The sequence below is a fragment of the Aulostomus chinensis genome, chromosome 14 (assembly GCF_037954235.1).
Source record: "Aulostomus chinensis isolate RoL2024-O1b breed Wild chromosome 14, RoL_Achi_v1.0, whole genome shotgun sequence".
In the NCBI taxonomy this organism is placed as follows: Eukaryota; Metazoa; Chordata; class Actinopteri; order Syngnathiformes; family Aulostomidae; genus Aulostomus; species Aulostomus chinensis.
The window spans coordinates 5,477,376-5,501,411 of NC_141333.1; the positions used below are offsets into that span (position 1 = coordinate 5,477,376).

General features: G+C 41.2%; 2 protein-coding genes across 8 annotated transcripts; one reads left to right on the forward strand and one right to left on the reverse strand.

Moving 5' to 3' along the window:
- Nucleotides 1-123: 123 nt before the first annotated feature.
- On the forward strand, nucleotides 124-18,015 carry LOC147249526 (G protein-signaling modulator 2-like). 5 transcript variants are annotated; one of them, XM_086223900.1, is made up of 15 exons: nucleotides 124-235; nucleotides 8,153-8,374; nucleotides 8,958-9,093; nucleotides 9,442-9,581; nucleotides 10,265-10,388; nucleotides 10,663-10,778; nucleotides 11,564-11,719; nucleotides 12,436-12,544; nucleotides 13,077-13,242; nucleotides 13,530-13,621; nucleotides 13,834-14,019; nucleotides 15,063-15,225; nucleotides 16,157-16,342; nucleotides 16,423-16,538; nucleotides 16,947-18,014. In XM_086223900.1, the coding sequence occupies exons 1-15, from the start codon at nucleotides 228-230 to the stop codon at nucleotides 17,112-17,114; spliced, it is 2,088 nt and encodes a 695-aa protein (XP_086080026.1). In that variant the 5' UTR covers nucleotides 124-227; the 3' UTR covers nucleotides 17,115-18,014. The 5 variants fall into 5 exon arrangements, with proteins under 5 accessions (XP_086080026.1, XP_086080027.1, XP_086080029.1 ...); XM_086223901.1 differs by having other exon boundaries at nucleotides 134-356; XM_086223903.1 differs by lacking the exon at nucleotides 124-235 and adding an exon at nucleotides 5,762-6,467 and having other exon boundaries at nucleotides 15,063-15,145; nucleotides 16,947-17,095.
- mcoln3b (mucolipin TRP cation channel 3b) lies at nucleotides 17,836-23,998 on the reverse strand. 3 transcript variants are annotated; one of them, XM_086223904.1, is made up of 14 exons: nucleotides 23,779-23,998; nucleotides 23,115-23,338; nucleotides 22,864-23,031; nucleotides 22,358-22,511; nucleotides 22,169-22,244; nucleotides 21,678-21,774; nucleotides 21,250-21,349; nucleotides 21,051-21,163; nucleotides 20,314-20,463; nucleotides 20,113-20,214; nucleotides 19,862-19,984; nucleotides 19,528-19,734; nucleotides 19,237-19,367; nucleotides 17,836-18,236 (listed from the first exon to the last, which is right to left on the reverse strand). In XM_086223904.1, exons 2-14 carry the CDS (start codon nucleotides 23,334-23,336, stop codon nucleotides 18,197-18,199), a joined length of 1,683 nt encoding a protein of 560 aa, XP_086080030.1. In that variant the 5' UTR covers nucleotides 23,337-23,338; nucleotides 23,779-23,998; the 3' UTR covers nucleotides 17,836-18,196. The 3 variants fall into 3 exon arrangements, with proteins under 3 accessions (XP_086080030.1, XP_086080031.1, XP_086080032.1); XM_086223905.1 differs by having other exon boundaries at nucleotides 23,897-23,988; XM_086223906.1 differs by lacking the exon at nucleotides 23,779-23,998 and adding an exon at nucleotides 23,643-23,748.
- Nucleotides 23,999-24,036: the final 38 nt, after the last annotated feature.

Consider the following 24,036-nt stretch of genomic DNA (forward strand, 5'->3'; position numbering starts at 1 on the left):
AAGCCTCAATCCCATTGTGACCCCCCTCCCCCCCACCCCCCCCCCACACACACACAAAAAAAAAAACGTTTTAACGAACGTACACTTATAAATAAAATTGCCGAGTATCCGACTGTCCGTGAAGGCAGCAGCCACAGATTCCTAATTGAAAGCAGATTTTCTGGGCGAGGAGTGGCTTCTCTAACTTCTGCTTCCCGAGGCAACGAAGTCATCTTCCTCCTTAGCAGATGGACGAGTGAGTAGCGGTGTAAACACCTGGGGAAATAAACTAGTTTCGGAAGATTACCAGTGGCTGAATTTATTTACCGAAGCTGAAGTCATGTTTCTAGTGTCCCGCTGGTGTACTTCAGGTTGAGGTAGGTTTGCTAATTAGCGCTACTTAAAAGTTTTGTTGTTGTTTTTGTTTGTTTGTTTGTTGTTGTTGTTCCAGTTGGGTGAAAGTGAGCCTACGACGAGCTTGTTTTGCTCACATTAAAACTCTTTCCTTTGATTTGTATTTGACTTTATGTCAAGACTTCTGTTTGTTGTCGGTCCCGTCTGCTAACGTGTGTTGGCATGTTGATGCTAATGTGACTCAATTAGTTTTCTACCAAATACTCGGAAGGTGTATTGTCATGAGACTTCCATCAAAACACGTCAATAATGGACTTTAGTTCCACAAATCTCCATAAAAAGGATTAAATACAGGATTTTTTTTTTTTGCACATTTGGTTTAGTACAAGCAATGGAAATAGCATTTAGCTGTTTAATTATAGTTGTTTTTATTTCCTGGTTTATTTGGGATTTCCCCGAAATGCTGACATCTTTACGGCTAATTTGACGAACAGACGATTTAAACAAATTTTTTTTTTTACAGATGTTATGTTTTTTTTCAGTTAATATTTTGCATCATATTCAAGTTCTGTTCATACTGACTCATGTCAACAAAGTGACTTTGAAAGAGAATTTTTCATTATTTCCATACCATTGGGAAAAGCCCACACACTATACTCTTACAAATTATACTTTTACATGTTTTGTTCAATAAATATTGAACTATTGCCCACCAGACTGATGAAGGCTGTGCAGTAAAGTCGACACAGCAATATGTCCTGTTATGTTTTTTTTTTAAATCCTCTAAAATTCCTGCCCCCAGTACCAAAGTGGTATTGTAATGTCGCGTGATACAATTGTCGTATGCCTGTTGTCAACTCCTAGTCCCAGGTGCCATATCCACATGCTAAATAATGACCGATCTTGCATCCCTGCAACTTGTTTCAATTATTTTTGGAAATTCTGTAACAAAGTAGCCCAGTGTTGCAGCTCAGTTTTCAATTTCTTCTCCAAAGGAGACTTTGGGAGTTGAGTCTGTAATGATGGTTTCACATAAACTTTCTTCAAAGTGAAGATGGCCATCACTCTTTACAGAGCATCACTTAATTGGAGAGGCGCTGGCTGGGTGTATTCACGCTGAGATGGTTATGGTTTACGAGCGTGCCACATTTCTATCATGAACATGTGTGACTAAGTAAATGTTACTCACAGAAAAGAACTCCCAAAGAGCAGTTTTAAGTTCTTTTGCATGTTTTTTTTGTTTTGTTTTTTTCCCTGAAGAATTTCCTTTCTCCTGCTCACAAACATATTTGTTATGTTACAAGGTGGTTTTTCAGCTTTGGAGTTAAAAAAAAAAAAATTAAACTTTCATGGCATATATAAAATACACACTTGTCTTAGTCATGTTATTGGAGAGCTGGGATGAAGGCCTGCAGAGATTTTGAAAAACTGCCAATTTTGTTTCAAAATCAACCCTTTTCTCAGGAATTTCATGCAAATATCCTGTTGGCTTTTGCTAGCATAAACCTCTGGACTATGTATGTCACTCAAATGTAATGCATGTTGAGAGAAGTGAAACTGAATGGGCAAATGGGGGCGGATTTGTAGTAACACGTTGACATTCTTCCCTGCGTCTTGATAAGTTTCGATAAACGCTCTGAAAATGTTTCAAACGTAACTCTGAGGGTGAAATGTTTGTGTGGCTGAGAGAAGGTATTTATAATCATCAAAATTGCAAAATCACCCAAGAGTAAGAGCTTAAATTGCAGGAGCTTTTTGATTGAGGTAAAATGTCACATCAATTAATGATAAATGAAAGACTTTTTTTTAAAATTTATTCTGTTTTTTTATTTATTTTTTTTAGAGGAAGATGGTTTGACTTTCGAATGATATTACCCAGACTTGTTGGGTACAGACTCCAGCAAAAAATCACATCACTTTTTTTAGCCGGTGAAAATTAAATGAATACATATGAGAACTTTTTTTTTCCCCCCTATTTGATGGTAGTTTTTGTACTTTGCTGCCTTGCAGTTAAGCGATTTTTCTTTTTCTTTCTATTTAGATTTTATTCATTGATTTCTGACCCCCACTGAGGGGATAATGTTTTCAGTGCTTGTTCTGTGGAATATTGTTATGAAATATGCGAGCGGGTCAAAAAAAAAAGTGAAGCCGTTATTACAAAGTGAGATGTGAGCATAAAAGGGAGGGTTGAGAACATGATCACCAAAATGTGGTGTGTGTGTGTGTGTGTGTGTGTGTGTGTGTGTGTGTGAGTGAGTGAGTGAGTGAAGAGAAGAGAGCCAGATTTGAGGAGGTAGTTATAATTTCGTGCAGACCTCTTTAATCCCTCCTGTTAGGTTTCAGAGGTTCGGGCCGGTGTGGGCTTTCTTTGCACACACCCTGCATTAACTCCATGCAGGGTCGGACGTGTAACAAACATAGTCCTGGCTTTGACTTCTGGCATGACCTGGACTGATCCACTCAAAGGAGACGAGGGAGGTGAACTGCACCTGTTTTACAGTAGACTATGGATATATTCCCACACTGACTGGGCTGATGCCTCAGCACATCTCTTTTGTTTCTTCCTCTTAGTCTGTGCTCCACAATGCTGGTGGCAGCGGCAGCCCATCGGGCCCCAGGCTGAGTTGATCAATGCATCTTTGCTGATGTATCTGCTTTTATTCAAACAGAATCTTGCAAAACAACAGCGTGACTCAGGAGGTAGAGAGGCCACCTAGTCATCAGAAAGTTAGTGGTGTCATTCTCCAGTCTCTGGCTGTTGAGGTGTGCTTGAGAAAGACTCTCAACTGCGTCATCATGTGTGTGTGTGTGTGTGTGTGTGTGTGTGTGTGTGTGTGTGTGTGTGTGAGAAAAGGTGAATGAGGTAACCCTTTCCTTTGAGTACCAAACTCTAAATAAGTTGCGTTGGAGCACTGTAAATATCCACCATATTTACCCCCAAAGTATTGCATCTTCAAGAAATGAATATTACTAGGGATATGTCATAATGTCAAGATTGTATTGTATTGGCAAATATTGGTCATATGTGAAAAATGTGAATCTTTTTATGGAAATGATTTGTACAGATAATATTGGCAGGGGTTAATATTGGCTAAATCAGTTGTTAAATATTGCACCCCCCCCCCCTCAAAAAAAAAAAATCCAACATCGTGTATCCCAAGATAACGTGTTGAGCTGCAGTGAATATTACTGATTCAAGTGCTTTTCCATCTGCTTCCCTTCGAAGCCGCTTAATCGTGTTTGTTTTTGCTAACGAATGAGATGTCGGAGTACTGATGTGTCACTGTGTGTTTACCTTTGCGTCTCAGCTCCAGTTTCAAGATAAGTGTTGGGACCAGGAGTTGGTGACGGCTGAATTCTCACATTGTTTGTTGGAATCGGTGCGTGGTGGTTCTCTGTATTCCCAGTCCCATGGCTGATGGATGTTAGTGTGCTGAATCTTTGAGCTTGGTAGTTGACAGGAATCCATCATGGTGCAGGTAGTGTGGCTGTGCTCAGCCAGGCTGGTGCTCGGGCTGCTGCTGCGATGACTGTCATGTCTGGCAGTGTTTCTCTGCTCTGTGGACAGGACAAGGAGCATTTATTCCAAGTTCGCCACAGGTAGGTTGGATATTAAGCTCAACAGCTATAGAACATTGATACATTCTACATTTGATCTAATGAAATGTAATATATAAAGATATCTTAATGGTGTTTTTTTTTTTTTTTTAAAGAGCGAAGCATCATATTCTGTAGTTAAAACAAATGTGAATGTGGATTACAGCTTGACCTGGGCAATAAAACAATAGCAATATGAAATAGACTCCTCAACAATAGCACCAAGAAAACTGTCCTGTACAATACTGTATCTGTAGTTTTATTTGAATTAATTGCAGACCACCGTGACAGCAATCTCAGCCTTGCTCCTCGTGATCTTTACGAAAAACGGATCAATAATGATGGATCTCAACCCAAACAAATCATTTTATCGTGACACATTTTTCAGATGTATTGCCCAGGCTTCATTACGTTCAAATACTGGCAATGTTTTGGGGAATCCACTGGTTACAGACAGTGTGCAGTTGTTATTTTTAGGTCATATTTTCCAACAGTGATTCCACATTCTAAAATGTAAATTTGTTGGTTGGATTACAGAAAATTATGTGTGTGTGTGTGTGTGTGTGTGTGTGTGTGTGTGTGTGTGTGCGTGCGCAAGTCTGCTGCTCAATAAATAAACAGTGAAAACATGATGCCCTTGGGAGAGGTAATAATTTATACATATTATTTTTATTATTATTATTATTATTATTATATTACCTTTGATACTTAAGGGATTTTCCAACATAGTCATTCTAAGATTGAACAGTAATTTAATATGATATGAGTGTATTTAATTTAAATGTAATTTAAGAGCCCATTCTGGACTTGCTGTTGTACAACAGTGTTGTGTATCTTGGCTCTTGTGTAACGTGACCCCTTATTGACTGACAAATGACTCTAAATAGACCACAGGAGGACATTACTGGTAGCCAGCATATCAATATTTCATGCTGCAAGTGAAACATATGGGAGAGTATGCACCTGATTGCAGGTGCTTTCGGCAGGGGAAGAGTTGACATGTACTGCAACGCCGTTGTAATGTTTGGTATTGCACACAAGCCCAGACAAGTCTTAGCACCACTGGCACAGTTCCCTCTGAATGAATCGCTGCATTCAGTCACAGGTAACGGACTAGCCTGCAGGACACGCTGCTGAACAGATTGTTGCTGGTCGAGTTTTAGATTGCTGATAGTGACGGTGATTCCAGGTAGGAGCTTGTCAGAAGACGGTGCAGTTGCATTGAAGAGGCGCTAGCAGCGAGCAGTCGGAGCCAGGGATTTTTACGGATCATTGTTTTAGCTCGTCTGAACATTTTCACATGGTCTTGATCAGAGCCAAAACTTAAAGTGGGCTGCAGGCCAAAACCAGACAAATATTATGTCACTTAAAATGTACCCGTCAACCTGACATTCAAGTGTCACCTGATCAAATTATGAAAAAGAAATTCATTGACATCCTGTGTATTATGAGAGCATTTTTTACCATACAAAACCCCATCACAAACAAAGTTTTGTAGAATTTGTGTGATTACTGTATTTTCGTATCAAGCCAGTTATCATTACTTATTTATTTATGATATAATGAAGACCAGTTGGGCCCCTGAACCCCAGTTTGGACAGCCCTGCTCCCAACGGTGTGGTTTCTAACACTTGCTGTCATGATTGACCGAAGCGGGTTAGGTGGCGTCAGTGTCACATGGTCATTTCCGCTCCTCGCGGTCAACCTCATGACTGCAGCGTATCTGCTCTGCCTCCCATTGGTCCAGACACCTTTAGTTAATTCAGACTAGGGGATTTTCCTGGCTGCCCACAGCTGAGTGACAAGTAGCCGTGGAGAAGGGCTTGTAATGACTGTTGGATTTACCCAAGAATCATGGAAATTGGAGAATGAGTAACTCATTAATATTTATATTATCGTGGACGACAATTATTTTTTTGAGAGGACAGTCGAAGTATTGCCAGCCATTCAGGATGCTTGCTCCTGAATGATTATTTCACGGAGTGTTGAGCAAATAGCCTTAGGATTGACTGGAGCCACTTAAAGTGGCTATAATTAACACTGAGGTTTGGCCTAATTGGAAGTGACACACACCATCAGGTGGTTTGGAGAGGCAGGTTATCAGTGGCTAAGTGAAAGAGAAATGCCATCATCATCTCAACATGGCAGCCTGGTTGACCTGTCGAGCTACTGTGATTTCTACTCGGCAACAACCTGCCTTTAATCTGTGTTTGACTGAACAAAAGGTGTCTGGCACCAGACCCTAAAGGTCAATGTGAACGCTGAGCGGATTAAGTCTTTTGTTTCGCCGTTGCCTCGGGTCAGCAGATCTTCCCTAAAGACGGCAGCGGGGGGCAGCAGCAGATCCACGGAAGCTGCGTTTTCTTTACTTTGGTGAAAGCGGGACACTGTGGCCGCGTAATGTGTATGCACATGAAATTTAAGGTAAAGGGCGTTGTGTTGAAAGAGCAGCGTTTGCTTCAGAGACTGATTGAGAAGCTTGAGATGTCGGTCGTGTCAGACTGCCTTAAGTGCATCAAAATGGGAGGAGGCAACAGGTATGTGAGTCTGGCCAGTCGCATGTCGCTTCACATTGCTCTGTCAGATGTCAGGACACACACATCGACATCTAGACACACTAATGGTTTTGCTTTGTCTATTTAACTGGATTAACAGTCCTGTTAGATCTGGATGACTTAATGAGTCGGCTTAATAATTTTACGGTAAAGCTGCACAGAAACTAGTGAATCCGCACAACTCAGACATTTAACCAGAGGTTCTAAATTCTCTGATCAAATTTCCCTCTTTGCAAACAAGATCATCTGCCTATTTGACTTTAGAGAAAATGGCAAACTCATAGATACTGCATGGTGTTCCCTTCAGTTCCTGGGAGGAGCGCATGTAACCCTAACCATCAATTTCATAAAGCTGTGGTAGAATTTTTGAGGGCAGACTGTGAGGAGGTGTTGCCAGCCTGTAAGGCCTAATTCTGGGTAAATGTCTCCTCTTATGTGGGCTCAAGTCAGACTAGAACATTGTACACAGACAAGCCACTGAGAGGTAGATGCCCGACACTCGGGGCTCGGTGGGTGACATCAACACCCTAGAGTAAAAAAGAAAAATATGAAATTGCGATTTTTGATTGACATTGTAGTTTTGTTATGATTTCCCTTCCCACTTACATCTTAAATCTTATCTTAACTCGCATTTTTATTGAAAAATCCATTAAAATGTAGATTATGTGATTTTGATTATGGATGTGTATCAAACAAAGATGTCCTCTTAAGTCTGTGGAATATGCTGGAAGAACATCTCTGCAGCGCCACAATATTAAGTTTGAATGTTGTTTTGACACAGAGTACGACTTCAGCAAATATTGTACCCTCAAAATTTGAAAGTTGATGAGCAATATTGCGATTTTGATTAAATTTTGATTCATTGTTCTGCCCGACCTTGGCGTAACCCAATGATTGTTCAGAGTAAACGTCATGCTTGTAAATGTATTTGCCAATATGCACAGTAATAGATTGCATTATTTGAATTATTAAATTAAACTTTATTGACAACTGTAATACCAGAAATGAGTTTACCGGAAGTTGTCCCGTCACAGCGCTGTTGCTGTGAATCATGTGCTCAACACTCATCTATGACAGTTTGTTTTCTGATCTTATGATGTAATCCCACACATTCACTCACGTTATTTTCTTGTTTCCTGACAGAGGGAGTCAGACTTAAAAGGACGGTATTCTACTTAGGAAGTGTGTGGGAGTCATGAAATACTAGTCCTTACCACAGGGCATCTGAGGTTACTTGTGTAAGCCATACATTTTCATTCCAGGGTAATTTTGGGAGTTTTTAAGCCTCAGTGCTCAGGACAGGAAATGCTCTGTACTATTTTGGATTTGCAGATTTGGGACTCCTGGTTCTTCGGTTTGACTCGTGTTTTTTGACTCCTGTTCTACAGAGTCTGATCGTCTGTGTGTGTGTGAGACTGTTTTTGTTTTCTTGAGCTGCATGCGATTGCTCGCGATTTGAGAAAAGATTAATCTCAGGTCTCAATATGGAAAACCATTATATCATTCAGTATTAAAACTGAAATAGACAGAAAACTGCCATGTGCAATGACTGTCCATTTATATCAACAACTTTTCATGAAATTTGGAATTTTCCTACTTTGGCAGAATTGATGATTTTGGACATATGTTAGACTTCACCTCTCACGTAGATCCCCACTTCCCTGCAGGATGGAGTCATCGTGTCTGGATCTGGCCCTGGAAGGCGAGCGGCTCTGTAAGGCTGGGAACTATCGTGCCGGCGTGACTTTCTTTGAGTCTGCAATCCAGGTTGGAACTGAGGACCTTCAAATCCTTAGCGCCATCTATAGCCAGCTGGGCAATGCCTACTTTCACCTGCAGGAGTATAACAAAGCCCTGGAGTACCATCGGCATGATCTCACACTTACGAGGTAAATAGTGACACAAATTCTAACAGTAATAGTAACTTGTTTTGTAGTCACCTTCATAGAAACTTCCACTGATGTTCCACTGTTTAAATTATCAAGAAAAACAATAATAAGGGATGCTACATATTTTCATGATGGTTTCACTGCACATTTTCCCCCATATTTGTATAATTATTCTTTGGCATACCTGCCTTTTTTTCTTTTTCTTCTTTTTTTAATTTGGCAGTCCACGTTTGGCACTCTACCCCTCTTTGGGCAGCCCTGATTCATAGAACACTCCTTAACTTTTTCCACCTAACTACCGTTCACTGTGCTAGGCTAATAACTTGCGGTCAGCTGGTTCCTTGTGGTCTCAGCTCCCAAATATACACACAGAGGAGGGTCTAGTATGTACCTTTTTTGTCTGGCTCTCAAGAGGTCGATCAATATGTTTTCTCCCCAAAATGTTGCCATTTTCCTTTAATAACATTCAGAACTTTTTTTTTTTTTATGAAACTTTCACCCTCCACGAGTTGATGGCTTTCTCCTTTGCATTTATTTTGCTATCACGTGACATTTATGAATGAGATCCTTTCTTTTCTCATAGAACCATTGGAGATGAACTTGGTGAGGCCAAAGCCAGTGGCAATCTTGGGAACACGTTGAAGCTCTTAGGACGGTACAATGAAGCAGTAGTTTGTTGCCAAAGACATTTAGACATCACCAGAGCAATGTATGATAAGGTGGGTTATTATATTGGTGAATATTTTGGAATTGCGTAAAGATGACAGCTAATTTGTTCGAAGTGGAAATTTCCCTCAGGACTTTTATGTCTGGAAGTTAGTTAGTTAGTTCAGTCAGTAAAAGCTGACTGGCTTCAACAGAATATACAGTACGTATCAGTCATAGCACACAACATTCTCTGCAACCACTGAACAGTTAAGATACACTCAGTTTCAGAGTACGAACATCTAGAATAAGTTTGCCCTTCCACATCCAAACAGGTCTGCTGTCAGTGTATTTTAAGTATATAATTACAACACTGGTCAATCTGGTTTTCGTCTCTCTAAAATCTGGTGTGCGTGCTGTAGGTTGGGCAAGCTCGAGCGCTATATAATTTTGGGAACGTTTACCATGCCAAGGGCAAGAGCATCTGCTGGAGTGGTACAGAGCCAGGAGATTTTCCAGAGGAAGCCAGGATAGCCCTGAGGAAAGCTGCACAGTACTATGAGTGAGTTTATTACACCATTCACCTCTAAACTGGGATGATTTATGGTGCAGGCTCCTAACAATGGTACAAGTTGCCTGATGTTGTAGAATCAGTCACCTATTGTAACTGGAGAGACAAGTTTGATCTGCCCGCTGGCCACATACTGTATGATGGAACTTTTTACACAGGCATTCCAGGTCATGACTACGAACTTGCTTGTCATTGAGTCACACCAAAGGCCTCTGTTAGAAAGTACAAGCTAATCTAAGCCGTCTGGATCGACAAGGAAATCCGCTATTGATAATGTCCACCCATTGTCCAAACAACCACCCGTGGCAGTATGAGAGGTCTTTATAACCTTGGAAAAACTGTTTCCTTGTCAAGGAGTTTGTTCAGTTGTCAGGATCTAAATAAGAGTACTGCAGAGATGACACATTTTTGTGGGCCAACCTGGAAGATGGCATATTCATGGTCTCCCTCAACCACAGGTTATTAGGACTTCTACACTGGATTAATTTAAAATGGAAAATAATCTTTGTGGGGAACAAAAGTCCATGAGACCTGAATTAAAGCCCATCAAGATTATCGCTACAAACAAACACCACTATCAGGATTTTTGGGTCGCTAATGCAGTTGTTAGAAGATGTAAAATGTATTCTAATGTGAAATATAAAACATCTCTTTGATTATCTTTTCTTACAAAGGGCAAATCTGGCCCTGGTGAAAGAGCTAGGAGATCAGGCAGCCCAAGGTCGCACCTATGGGAACCTGGGTAATACTTACTACCTGCTGGGGGAGTTTGAAACTGCTGTAGCAGCCCATGAAAAGGTAAGTAACAAACTAATAGTGACAGTCAAAACTAGCGCCTATTACATTGTACCAGCCTCAAATGGGCTTGTACCTGTTAAATTCCTTCATGCACTGACAATCATCAAAGTAGTATTAGCTGTTATTGTTCCAGTTGGCTAGGATGGTATAAATATTGTCTGACCTGAGATTGTAGCTTCTACATTCCCCATCATGAGCACATGAGAACGTTTCCTGTTCATCGTGACTGTGATGGCAGAAATGTGCACCGTGTTGTTTGTGTCCCATTTGGCAGCGGCTCCTTATCGCTAAAGAGTTCGGGGATAAGTCTGCTGAGAGGAGGGCTCATTGTAACCTTGGCAACGCCCACATATTCCTCAGTCAGTTTGAAGTAGCGGCTGGTCATTACAAGTAAGTAACCCTGCGATACAAGATCTGTTTTTGGCTTGTGGTGGCCATTGGCAGCTGTCTGTGTGATCATTGTAGGAAACAAGTACAGTGACATTCTTTCTAACAACAAAATGCTAAATTAATTCCATTAATCCAGTATTTTTAACCATGGCATTTAACCCCCCTGTCTTACTGCTTCAAATAGTCAGTAATTATCCAACTTCTTATTTATTACTGGGACAAACTCACTGGGATAAGAAAATGACAGGAACTACCTTTTTGTAAAATGTATTTGATGTGTATTTTCTTCAGCTTCAGCCTGGTAGTTTTTGCATAATCAAGCTGACAGTTTTCTCATGATGTTTAAAAACGTGTTTGCTCCAAATGTCTGTTTTTTTTGTTTCTCCCCTGGACCCATGCTGCACCTCTCAACCTAGCTGGGTGAAAAGAAGCCCAGTAGTTTTTAGCATTATTCTGAAAACAACCAGATGTGGGTGAAAAATAAAACCTCCTTGATTGAGATTATTACAACCATAATAAGATTACATGATGAGAAATTAGAAGGGATCTTGGCCATAGAGAAAACAATACAGTCATTCATAACAACCACAGACAAAGATAACGCTTCACAAAGATACAGTGTTTTATGGGGCAGTAACTACTTTCTAATCCCTTACCTCAGCAATTTCTTGACAGAGAAGCTCAACAGAGGAAAAAGAAACAAATCTGATACCTATCATTCCTTTGCACCCACCCTCGACATTCCTTGACCTTTTGTTCCTTCTCCTCCTCCATCTCGCCCTCAGGAGGACGCTGCAGCTGGCCAGGCTTTTGAAGGACAGAGCAGTGGAGGCCCAGGCCTGTTACAGTCTTGGTAACACCTACACGCTGCTGCAGGACTATGAGAGAGCCATTGATTATCACCTCAAACATCTGGTAATTGCTCAGGACCTCAACGACAGGTATCAGACTGAAAGTCCATTGTTTTCTCAAATTTTTCTACCAACTTTGTAGCGAACTGTACACGCGGGTTGTGAATGTGATTTAAGTTGAACTTGCCAATGTACACGTGTGTGAATGTATTTGGAATTGTTATTCAAAATATATGTTGACTTACAAGGTATAATGTACTTTCACGGATTAAATTTTTAATGAACTCCTCCTCTATCACCTACATATTGAAAGGATGCTTGCACAAGCAGATATAATTGGCCATAACCTAAGCGAGCGACTATAAATGAGCACTTAGTAGATGCTTCTGCTCTCTCCTCCAATTGCTACTGTGGGAATACTTCACTATTTTTGTAGTCTTGGGAAAAGGAATCAGGATTTCTGCTGGTATAAACTGCCTTAATGCTGACATGTAAGTCATATAAAGTGAAATAAAACAGGCAACTGGGGCTTTAAATCCGGTGATTATTGGTTTGTGTCTATTTACGCTTATACTACTGTTAGTAATGCACACTACATTTTTGCAGGCTGTTACATGTGTACAGATACTAGACTTTTAGGTCTACCATAAATAAAGCATTGTTGAATAGCAGCTTGGCCTTGTGAAATGAGCAGAAACTCATATAACCGATTCATGTGATGGTACTGTGCTGGCTTGATGAATACCAGACCTCTTTTGATCTGAGCTAAAGTTGCTCTGCCTGTTTTCTTCCATGTTTCGCTGCAGAGTTGGAGAAGGAAGAGCTTACTGGAGTCTAGGAAATGCCCACACTGCCCTGGGGAATCATGAGCAAGCCATGCACTTCGCTGAAAAACATCTGGAAATTGCCAAAGAGGTGACTGTTTACAGTTTATATCCTCCCTCAGAGTCCAATGAAGCAGCTGACATTAGGCCACATCCCCATCTAGTGGTTAAATGGGGGACAGCACAGCTCTCCCTGCTGCAGATACCAATACTACCTGAGTAATAGTACTATTACCTACATCATACAAGATGATCCAATCATCCATGAACTCTGCAACTTGACCCCTCTGTTAATAATTAAACTTAGTGATGATAAGTTAAAATTGGGTCTCTAAAGCAGTTAAATGGTTCTTGATCAGAGACATTAAATCTTTTGGTCTTTATGCCCCAGCTGAAATGAATACTTGATACTCTCACATGTTTATATATTATGATATGAGAATGTATGCATAATTAAGCGACATGATCCAAAAATAAATGTCACTACTTTTGCACGTTATCTGATGTTTACTGTCTTGTACGCAGCAGTATCATAATGAGAAGCACATCTACCTCAGCATTTGTACACTGTCTCTGCCCCCTACAAGCTTTTTTTTTTTTTTTTCATGTTGCCAATGATGCAGACTGGAGACAAAAGCGGTGAGTCAACTGCGAGGATGAACTTGTCCGACCTGCGGCTTGTTGTCGGCCTCAAGTCCAACACACACATCCATTCCAGCATCTTCCGCAGTACAAAGGGCAATAGCTATGCTCTGCCGGTGACCCACCGGAACCACCTCAACCCACCAGGTAAAGCTGCACCACCTCATTTTAAACATGGAGCAACAAGCTGATTTATTGCAGCAAACCAGTCTCTAACAGTATATGTTCAAGCCAGGATAATATACTACTATCAAACCTGCAAGGAACATGGAGTACATGATAAAAGGTTTTTCTGTCAAGCTGTAAATACTGAGTTGGGTTTCGTTTAATCTTTGCAAGTGCTCTGTAGCAGTATGAAACCATACAAATGGTCCTCACACACACATCCAGAATGATTTTCTATCCTTATACAAAATCTAAAATTTGTCTTTTAGGGTTGAGGTGTCCATCAGGAAGTAAAGGCAACGCAGAGAACCTGGACCTGAGCCCTGACAGAAGTCCAACTGGAGATGCATCAGCACATCCTGTATGTATAAATCGGAGTCACCAAGCGTGACGGTTTTACTAACTTTATCCTGCCAGTTACTTTTAAAAAAATGTAAAACAAACTGGTTTCTTAAGAGTTCTCAAATTTCTGTTAAACATAAAAAAAAATCACACCAAAACACTGAAGACATTTCCTTTTGTTCCCTCAATTCAATTTCCGAATGTGCATTTATATGCACTCTGTATTTGCAGGACTGGGAGGAAGATATATTCCCCAGGTCATCAAAAAATAACACCATCAAGGCTTCCACTAAGCTCTTCCTCTTTCACCGGCTGAAAAGCAAGAAGCATAAGAACAACAAACCATCTCCTAAAGGCCAGCATGAAAACGGCACTGAACACTCAGCAACCGACTTGGACTCACCAGCTTCTCCTGAGGTACTTAAAAACACAAGATTGCACCCACTCACAACTCGGTGTCCCATGATGCTGTCCAGCCTGCCAAATATATTTTTTTTTACGTCTGGTAACATTCTTGTTTGTATTTCTTTTAGCTCCCTCTTAGTGACACAACTTTGATCGCTGTAAACATGGCTTCTGTAGTTTTATTTTGAATTAATTCTTATGCCCTAGTCCTAACCAGCAAATCCATCACTGAAAATAGACTCCAACAAATGTGCTAATTAATCTTGTAGCATTTGAGTGCCAAGCTGGAAACCCCTCAGCTGTTGTTTTTTTCAAATGAGAGCAGCGTAGGAGGAACTCCAGGCCAACTTGCCGTGGGATAGTGCCAACAGTAATTCCAGTCATCATGTTGATGTTCCTCTGACCTGCGTGGTCATTACTCACATCCGTGAAGTGTTCCGACTGCATTTTCCCAGTTGTGACCACGGACAGATTTAAACCGCTTGAACTTCACGAAGCACATAAACTGCATCAGTGTATTGCTACCGTTCCATGACTTTTCTGACATATTTTGATTTCATCACTGTAAAAATTCCCAAGTAATCTAAATGGATTCTTGATTGTCCAACAGTGATAAAATTTTTTTTTACTGAATCTAAAGAAGATAGATCTCAAACTGAATAGGAATTCCTGCCAGATCTTGAATTTGATCATCAGAGTTTTAGACCTTTTCAAAAAGTCTTAAAATTTGATCTTAAACGTGGCTTCAAATGTGCAGTAGGTCTTAATTTCCAGAGGACTCGGGAGTTACTTCTGGGTTGCAATAGCTTCCCTGTATCACTTTACATTTTTGAGGTGATATTCTGGCTGCAAAGTAAGTACTACAGTAATAACCAGTTCTCCCCCCAACAATTTAGATGGAAATAAATCAACACTGAACATACGTAGTAATTTTCCTTCATACCTCTTTGCCAGTAGGTCTTTAGCCAAAGTGGTCTTAAAAAGATGTTTGTCTTTATTAAAAGATTTACCTCCATCTCAAATTGAATTGAGTTTATTTATTTTCAATATAACAGCTGGGACCACAGGACACAATTGGAGAGGATGGCTTTTTCGACCTCCTCTCCCGTTTCCAGGGCAACAGGATGGATGACCAAAGGTGCTCTCTGTTGGATGGCCAGAGCCATCACCCCACCCATTCCTCCCCCTCCTCCACCCCACCTGTAGCTGAGCGGAAATGTGAGTCCGTGAGCCCCTTTGTGTTTGTAATCTGTGTTCACACCATATTTAGCTACAGTAGCAGAGTGTTCCTACTTCTCTTACTTGGCTAAATGATGAAACCCAAAACAAATTGCATGGAAAGAAGCTCTACTGAATAATAAGCAGACTGGAGGCAACATGTTTATTTGCATATAGAGCGAGGACGTGAGTTTAGAGCGGGTCTCAACAGGGCCAATATGGTGTGAATGCACAAACTTCTTCACATTAAATGTTGTGAGTTGTTGGTGCCACTCCACACTCTCACGCGAGCATCAAACACATCTTAACTTCACTTTTTCCGTAGTAGTTTCATTCCTGATGGAGGTTTGAGTCCTGAAAACCATTGAACTTTTTATTAATCAGCCATGAATCGAAGCTGATCATCAATTGTGCTTTCTGGAGGGTGAAACTGGATTGAAGAATTTGTTTGATGCTCGAAGGATTGAGTTTAGGAGAAGAACAGCTTCCAGTATCACAGCTTGGATGTTCTGTAATGTCAGTGTCTCCACTGGCCTGTTTGGTTTATGCTCCGGAAAACTGAATAAGATGCTGGTAAGAAATGTGAAGATGGATTCAGCAGACGCCACCTACTGGATAGCATGGGGAACAACAAATGGCAAAAGAAAACGTATACAAGGCTCCGGTGTTGTATTGTTTGGTTATAAAATATGGTAATTTTTATGTCTTTATGTTAGTATTCCAGTAATTTAATTGCAAAATTTAGATAAATGTTAACCCCCCCCAAATTTAAACTACATCACTGCTCTACTCTCATCCACTAATACCTGGTCTCCTGTCTGAAGGTCTACCTGAATCCATCGGCTCGCAGCATTTAAGACGCAGATCTTTGTTGTAACTGGCAAAAGTGTGATACACCACTCTTTAATGTTATAAATCATCCAATTTCTAGCTATTTTGGAGTGCAAAACACCATTGCAGGATCCTGGTCATTTCCTGGAGCTGCTGGCCAGCTCCCAGGCCCGTCGTCTGGACGACCAACGAGTCAGCCTGAGCCATTTTCCTGGCTTGAGACTCAGCACCTCCAGCCCGCCTCGTACACCCTCCACCTCCAGCGAAAATCAAGCCCCTACACAAGGTGATGTCATATGATGCATAGCCCATTCCTGTCTTCTCCCTTGATGTCACCACTCACATATGCTTGTTTGCTCCTTCCAGCCCCAATTTCCAGTACAGATCCGCCTCACACACCCTCCCTGTACAGTCGCATCGAGGCCAGCGCTGATCAGCCCGAGGGAGATGACGTCTTCTTTGACATGTTAGTTAAGTGCCAGGTGAGAGGAAAAATTCACTATCATGATGTGAAATGCTGACCGTGTCCTGCTGGGTTTATTCTTGCCGTTTTAACATCAGTTTTCAGGTCAGCTTGAGTTCTTTTTGGCCCTGTTAGATGTCACGGATGCACAAATTCCGGTGGACCATACAAAACAAAGCAACTTTATGTGTATGAAGGAGCAGGTTCAGAAATGTGCTCACAGAAGTCTTTCCAAAGAATTCAAGAATTTTGCGCTCAAATTAGTAGAATTAAACATGTCAAAGTCATACCAAGTGGGTAGCAGCCACTGATCTAATGAGCGTAAGAGTAACCAAACTCTGACATCTGTGCTAATGAGTGTTGAGGTAAATAGAACATCATGGCTGCTTGACACGACCTATGAACTGTCCCGTTCTTGACGTTTTAGGGCTCCAGACTGAACGACCAGAGGTGTGCTGCTCCACCTTCAGCTACCAGAGGACCAACCGTTCCCGATGAGGATTTCTTCAGTCTCATCCTGCGTTCTCAGTCCAATAGAATGGAGGAGCAGCGGGTCCTGCCACCATCTGGCGTCACTCCATCCAAACCAGACTGATTTATGGAGTGATGTCATCCAGCATCTGTTTTGACTCTGAAAACTGAGATTTTTCTTTTTTTAAATCCCATTCCACCTACGCATTCCTGAGAAACTGATGAGAAAACAAGGAATGCTACAAGGATTCAAAGTCACGGATGATAAAGCTAAACAGGCCGATGGGAGTGTAAGATTGTGGGAAATTTCAAGTGGTTGTTTTTTGTTTTTTAGCTGGCTGGTATCTCTTACTTGTCACCACGTACTTCCACCAGTGGTGCCACACAATGACTTGTCTTATCGGAGATGTCGGTACCAGTGACGCCTGCTCTGGAATAATGTGTCATCTCAAAGAAATTATGGGTGTTAGTCTTTTTATCTGTTGATGTAAACGCTGCGATGTCAAAGGCCAAACAGAAAAGAAGCTGAGGATCACATGGATCCAGGGAAGTGACTCCAAGAGTGGACTGAGGTTTGTCCAGACAAAAACTTCCTCATCAGAGTGTCAATGGACAAAAAACAGTGACCACATTCACCGCTGCAGGTGACTGGAGGACATTTACACTTTGTCTTGTGTTTGAATACTCTCAGTTCTACAGTGACGGAAGTGTTTATGTACTGTACAAATTGCCATCAACTAACGAATGGGATTTTTTCTTCTTCTAAACAAGACTTCTACAGGGGAAACTACAAGTGAGAAATGTCTTAGCTTTTATATTAATTTCTCCTGACTTTGGAGAAATAAAATCTCATTCCATTTACACTTCAACTTATTTATTCAACCTCGATTATTTATCTTCAGTGTACATCATTGGGATTTTTCCAAGTCACATGCTTTGGAAAAAAACACACAACATTTAAAAATGTCAACTTCATGTTAACCTTCTGCTACTCATCAATACAAATACATATTTACAAAGTGTTCTGTGCGTGGTATTGCGATCAAATGAATTTCCCTTTTCTTTGTGCCCTGAGCTTGGTTTCTTCTCCAAGAGGAGAAAAAGTTTGAGATCCCACTTACACACGTGCCTCCTTTAGATTTTCTGTTTAAAAATAATGCTTAAAGTGCAACATAACCTGTAAAATGTTGCCAAAACAAAGACATGCTATGCTTCTGAGGTCAACCTCTCTTGATGCTTCCTGAACCTGAAATGAGGAAAATCATTCTATTAGTTATACCTAATGACCACGTACATGCATTTCCAGGTTAACTACAACTATGAAAGGATCAGGGGATGATTTGGCGCCATCTAGTGAAAGAGAACGCAAAGGCCCAACCCACAAATAGCCACTGTCCACTTGCCCTTCACTGCTTGCAACCACCGAGGGGTGCTCCACATTAATGGAGCGGGTGCAGAAACTATGGGACACCCTCCCCGCTTTACAGAAGAACAGGAACAACCCATCACCACGGTTACATGAAGCTCATTTGACTGCATATCTCGTATTGGCTAAACATGCTACGATGCTAGGTCATTAGCCTGACAAGGTCTTTTACAGTGGCTGTAACTGCAGAACATCTATTAGATAAGCGTGGCCTCTGCTTTGAAACAGTGGAATTATTGCAAAATTACCAAGGAAAGGGCATTTAGGGACAAAGTGATATTTGAGTTTGAACATCACCACACATTCCACGTGCGATAAATACAGCTTGTGTTCGTGTGCATGGCCACAGTAGTCAATACAAGACAGGCCTTGGTTTGTATGCCGTTTTCCTCCATTTTCATTGAACCTCGACATGGGTAACTGAGGGTTAGTGGCACCGGTTGAGTCTGCTTTGACAAACGCATGCAGATTGAGGATTACATCATCCACTTCCCTTCCCTGCTACTTGATAAGGGATATCCTTTAGCTGATGAACCCTCAACGCCACCATGTAAACAGAGGGGTTGTGGATCGGGGCCGCTTTGAGCCTTACAACCTCTAAAAGGTAAAATGATGTCTCCAGTTGAAAATGAGCAACTTTGTTGTTTTACATTGAGGAGAGGTTACGCTAAAATATCACGTGTCCTTGGCTCTACCGATATTGGACAAGTTTTTGATAACTGATGCCGTCTGGCTTAAATGTTAGTTATCTTCAAATCCTACACACTGGTCCTTTGAGGGGATCCCAAAAGTTGCGCCAGAGCAACAATCAAGGACCTACCTGTTCATGCAGCCGTTGGAGAAGCAGCAATTGTTCTTGTCGAGTCTGTACACTCCAGAGTTTGGGAGATCTTTACACTCTGACAGGAATCTTTGCAGTTCTGAGGTTGGGGTTCCACTCTGCTGCTGCTGCTACAAGTGTCAAATCAGAAGGTGGCATTAGATGGCAGTGTGTCTTTGTAAAAGATGAAAGCACATGTAAAGAATTTTATAAAAGGGAATTTTTTTAGATAAAAAACAGAAAATGCCAGTCACTGAGAGGATCACGAGTTGTAAATAACCTTGGTAATACCTTGATAGTGTCGTAGGTGTCGGTGATGATTGTGATGAAAAGGCTGAGGATCATGTAGATGAAAAGCGAGACGAAGGTGTAGAGGTAGACTCGGCTGAATATCCAAACCAGGTAGCTCTTCTGTCTCATGTTCTTGAAGGTGGGATACATATCATCGCCATTGATCAGCGAGAAAAGACACTCTGACACCGTGTTCAAGGTCCGGAACTCCCATGAAGAGAAGAGGTCAAAAGGAGAATTGTTATTATCACTGTAAGTCGCCCTTGGTGATTACTGAGGATTGGAATAACCAGAACACTTTTTTTTTTTTTAATAGAATGTTAACACTGCTTACCTTCTCGTGATACGGGCCAAGGACAATCCAGCCACAAAAACAGTAACTCAGGTAAATTATACCGGCGCAGCAGATGAAACGGATAACGTTCGGGAAAGCTGCCCTCAGTGTCAGGATGAGAATCTGGAAATATAGAGTTAACAGTTTTAAAAAATCGACCAGCTAACACAAGTTTAGCAACTCTTTCTGAACTTCACATGTTCCATTCACACAGTATTATCCAACCCACGTGATAAATAATTTGGTCTTACATTGTACTTCCTGAAGTAGCCCATGTAGCGGATGACACCAATCCAAACAAACATGGTGCCTGTACCCAGGAAGATGCTGCACACGTCGTAGCTCGTGAGGACCTTGAAGAAAGGGTGCAGACTGAGCTAATACACTAAATGAAGTACATTAAGAAAAATGCTTTATTCATTCATTAAACTAAGGGTTTAACTGGTGGTTACCTTAGTCTGAATATCTATCTTGAGAACAGAGCCGGTGATTGTTAACACGTCACTGACGATGATCAGGATGTACCAGCCGTTCACCAGCTCCAACTTGTCCGACCATGGGACTTCTTCACCACAGTGCTTCCTGCAGTAGATTGTGTACTCCTGTTTAGAACAAGAACATGCAGTACATCTGTGAAACACAGCCATCGGGGTTGAAGGGGTGTACAAAGGAATAACTATATACAATGAACTCTAATAACCTGAAGGTGCTTACAGCACATACTTCAACCCCAAAGCCACCACAGCCAAACCTAATTCAACATGACGTGATGTGTGGTGAGAGTGAACTTGACCTCTGACTACAACAATCTTTTCAGTTCATCCAAGTGGACGTTTGTGCCAAATGGAAAGAAATTCCCTCCATGTGTTCCAGACATCCTGCATTAACAACGATACGACGGACAGACAATCTGAAGACAATCTCAAGACGTGTGTCCCCCGGCCTGAAGCTGCTGCCGGAAAACAAATATGCCCCAAAATATCATGAATTCTTTTCCTGCTCGTGCAACAGTCTTTCACCAAGTTCTGTGAAAATCAGCCAAAACAACTCATCACATTGAAGCCACAACAATCACATGACTTCCTTGGCGGAGGTATTGAGATGTGTATCAGATACAATTTCATCGAAGCAAAATACGGGCAAGGATAAAAGTACTGGCTGTACTTCATAGGGAGTTTAGTTTCCTTACAAGCTGCAGCTGCACGCCATTGATCACTGAGCGCGTGCACAGGGTGAAGGAGGTGATGCACGTGATGATGATGATGCAGTCAAACACCAAGGTCAGGTATATGCTTTTAGCATCTGAGGGATAAGAGATGTTAAGGTTAGTCTCACCTGCAGAGGAAGCAGATATACGTACTGGATGAAATTCAGTTCCACAAACTTACAAGCTCCGATCACTTTCCAGTCCCTGCACTCATTAATCTCCACGTCGTTTTCCAGGTCGACCTTTATCCTGCCACTGTGGGCTTGGTTGTCGAAAGTGATCTGTTAGCCGCAGAGAGAAACTGAAGGAGGGTGTCGTGGCTCAAATTTACAACATTCCTAACACCCACAAGCTAAACATTCACCTGCCTGGTGTTAAACTAATGTTGACTTGTGTAAATAGCAGGTGCAGTATGGAAAGACTTCGTTGAGACAACATGTGACCTCAGAGGAGCTTCGGAAGGATTCAGAAAGCTTTTAGTGCTTATCTGCGCTGTTTACAAGGAATCTTTCTCACCATGACGGGACCAGTGCATCAATTATCAATCAGTAATCAGTGTCATCACTGTGGGGAAGAGACAGAGTGTGTGAGATGAAACCAGTCACGCACAATAACATTGAAGTCGTAGCAGTCGGGCAGCTCTCGATGTCTGACTGTCTGGAGATTGATGGCTTTGAGGACAAATGTGATCCTGACGGAGAGCATCCTGGAAAACACAGAGCACACAGACAAAAACGATTATGGAAATCTTGAAAAAATTAGTGGATTTAAAAATAACTATTTCCAGGCCTGGAAAAGTTTTTGAAATATAAGTGAAGCCAGGAAATTGTGGGAAAATCATGGAAACAAATACCTAAATCTTAGTACAAGTGGGCCTGTCAGGCTCGACTGAGAAAAAAAATCCCTGTAACGTGTTGATTTATTTTCATATATGCTAATTTTGTATCAAAACCACATAATTTGTCAGTATAGTCTTGCAAATATTTCTGACATGCATTTCAAAGTGTATTTTCAGAAGTAAACAGATGATTCAGAGAATTTATGGTCATGAAAGTGTTTGCCACAGGTGCGGAAAAAACACGTATTAGCATCGTATCTACCTTTTAAAGTACAGTTCAAAATGAGGATGCGTTTCCTGCGAAGACTGATGATACTTGGGGTAAACTTTAATACAATCTGTTGAGACAAAAAAAACAACAGCAATGAAAGACAGCCTTTCACAATAAATTCATCATCCACTGTGTGAAAGTGATTATCGAGCGACCATCTATAACAATCTTCCAGCTTACCAGTTTCCACGTGTGCATCGATTTCAAAGGTCTCATTTCCAGGGTAGATGGAACCGTTTCTGTAGAACTCCTGACACAGCGAGAGGGGGGTGTACACGGAACCTTTTTTCTCATATTCGTGATTTCCTACAGTGGTGTTGTGCAGGAGTTCATACTAGAAATGAACAAGTGAGATCCAGTCATGATAAGAGTCAAGCTTGTTGACAGTTTGACTCATAAAACAACAGTGCAGTTTGAGTGACTTTATGAAGAGACGGCTGCAGCAGTTTAGGATCTTGTGATACACAGTAGAGAATGTGTATGGTTAAAATCTACAAAAACTAAATGAGTAACTGAAACCTGTCCAAAGTCCCACGACAGCTTGTCACAGGAGCTTGTCAGGCCACATTAACATGTCATAAAATTCCAGCAATCATTCACGCTTATATAAATCCGAAAGGAAAAATAATTAAAAAAACGTGACCAAAAAAAAAGAGCACATTTTAAAATAAATGCATTTAAGCTACCTGTTCAATGATGTAACTGATGTGGTCGTAAACATCCGCTTGTCTGTAAAGGGCGTACGTATCCATACTTCCATCACTGTAATCTTTCAAGAACAGGTGCTTGAACGTCATCAGGTTTTCTTCCTTGAACGTGACGACCATCTGGTTGCTCAGCCCAAAGGACACCAACTACAACAAGAAAAAAAGACTTTTTGTCATCTTGTTGAAACAACAAAAGGGACTGAAATCATGTGCGGGGTAGTGACAGCCACCTGGATGGTGATAATGGCAATTTTGATAATCTGCAGGATGAGTTTCCATGGTTTTCGGCCACGAGCGTGATACTTCTCACAGGGGTTCATGAAGTAGTATTTGATTTTCCGTCTCAAACACTCCACATGATCCAGATCATCCAGGGACTGATGCTGGTGGTCTGCCCACGGAGGGTGGCCATCCGTCTCATACACGTCATACAAGTCACTGGACTCCTCCATATCTAAAAATGAAGGAAACGGTTGAAAACTGGCATTACATTACTTACATCACAATATTACACCTGAATGTCTCAAGAGAAACAGATCACCAACATTCACATGTGTATTTATTTTGTAGTGTAAAGGAATGGATTAAACTAGAGTGTGTCTCTTAAAAGTTTTAACTACTGCCTCATTGTGTTTCACTCGAAAAATAGAATCATTTCCTGGATTAGGAGGAGGAGGAGGATATAAATGTAAAATGGTTTCATTGTTATTTGCAAACAAGAGGAAATTAAGTATGGCGTATCCAAGAATAATACGCACCTCTCGTTGAAAAACCTGATCCGTTTCCACCATTGTGGAAAAACTATGAAATATTCATTATGTATATCGTCTAAGATTAAAAATGACAGTGAAAAGGAAAGAAGCGATAGACGTAATAGCCTGAAAGGTGACTTACCGATGTCACGGCGCAGGCAAATTAACAGCAATTGAATCCACCTGCCTCTAATATCTTCTACTTTTGCGTTTAATTCATAACTTTAAGTGGTTTCTTGCAAAGGGGGCTCATTTCTAACCTTATGGAACCCGGTTAATCTTGCCCAGTTTGTGTCGACTCATCAGGAACTTCGTCAAATTTGTCTCAGGTAACTTTCAAAGACGATTACCGCGTCGGTTTGTAGCTGAGATCTGATTGGCTCCTGAATCTGTCAATCAC

Excerpts from the sequence above, each read along its gene's own strand:
- LOC147249526 (XM_086223899.1), top strand. The coding sequence starts at position 6,331 with ATGTGTATGCACATGAAATTTAAGGTAAAGGGCGTTGTGTTGAAAGAG. Across the intron at positions 9,094-9,441 it reads CCAGAGCAATGTATGATAAG|GTTGGGCAAGCTCGAGCGCT; the intron begins GTGGGTTATTAT and ends TGCGTGCTGTAG. Across the intron at positions 10,779-11,563 it reads GTAGCGGCTGGTCATTACAA|GAGGACGCTGCAGCTGGCCA; the intron begins GTAAGTAACCCT and ends TCTCGCCCTCAG.
- mcoln3b (XM_086223904.1), bottom strand. The coding sequence starts at position 23,336 with ATGGAGGAGTCCAGTGACTTGTATGACGTGTATGAGACGGATGGCCAC. Across the intron at positions 22,245-22,357 it reads CGATGCACACGTGGAAACTG|ATTGTATTAAAGTTTACCCC; the intron begins GTAAGCTGGAAG and ends TTGTCTCAACAG. Across the intron at positions 19,735-19,861 it reads TTGGCCCGTATCACGAGAAG|TTCCGGACCTTGAACACGGT; the intron begins GTAAGCAGTGTT and ends TCTTCATGGGAG.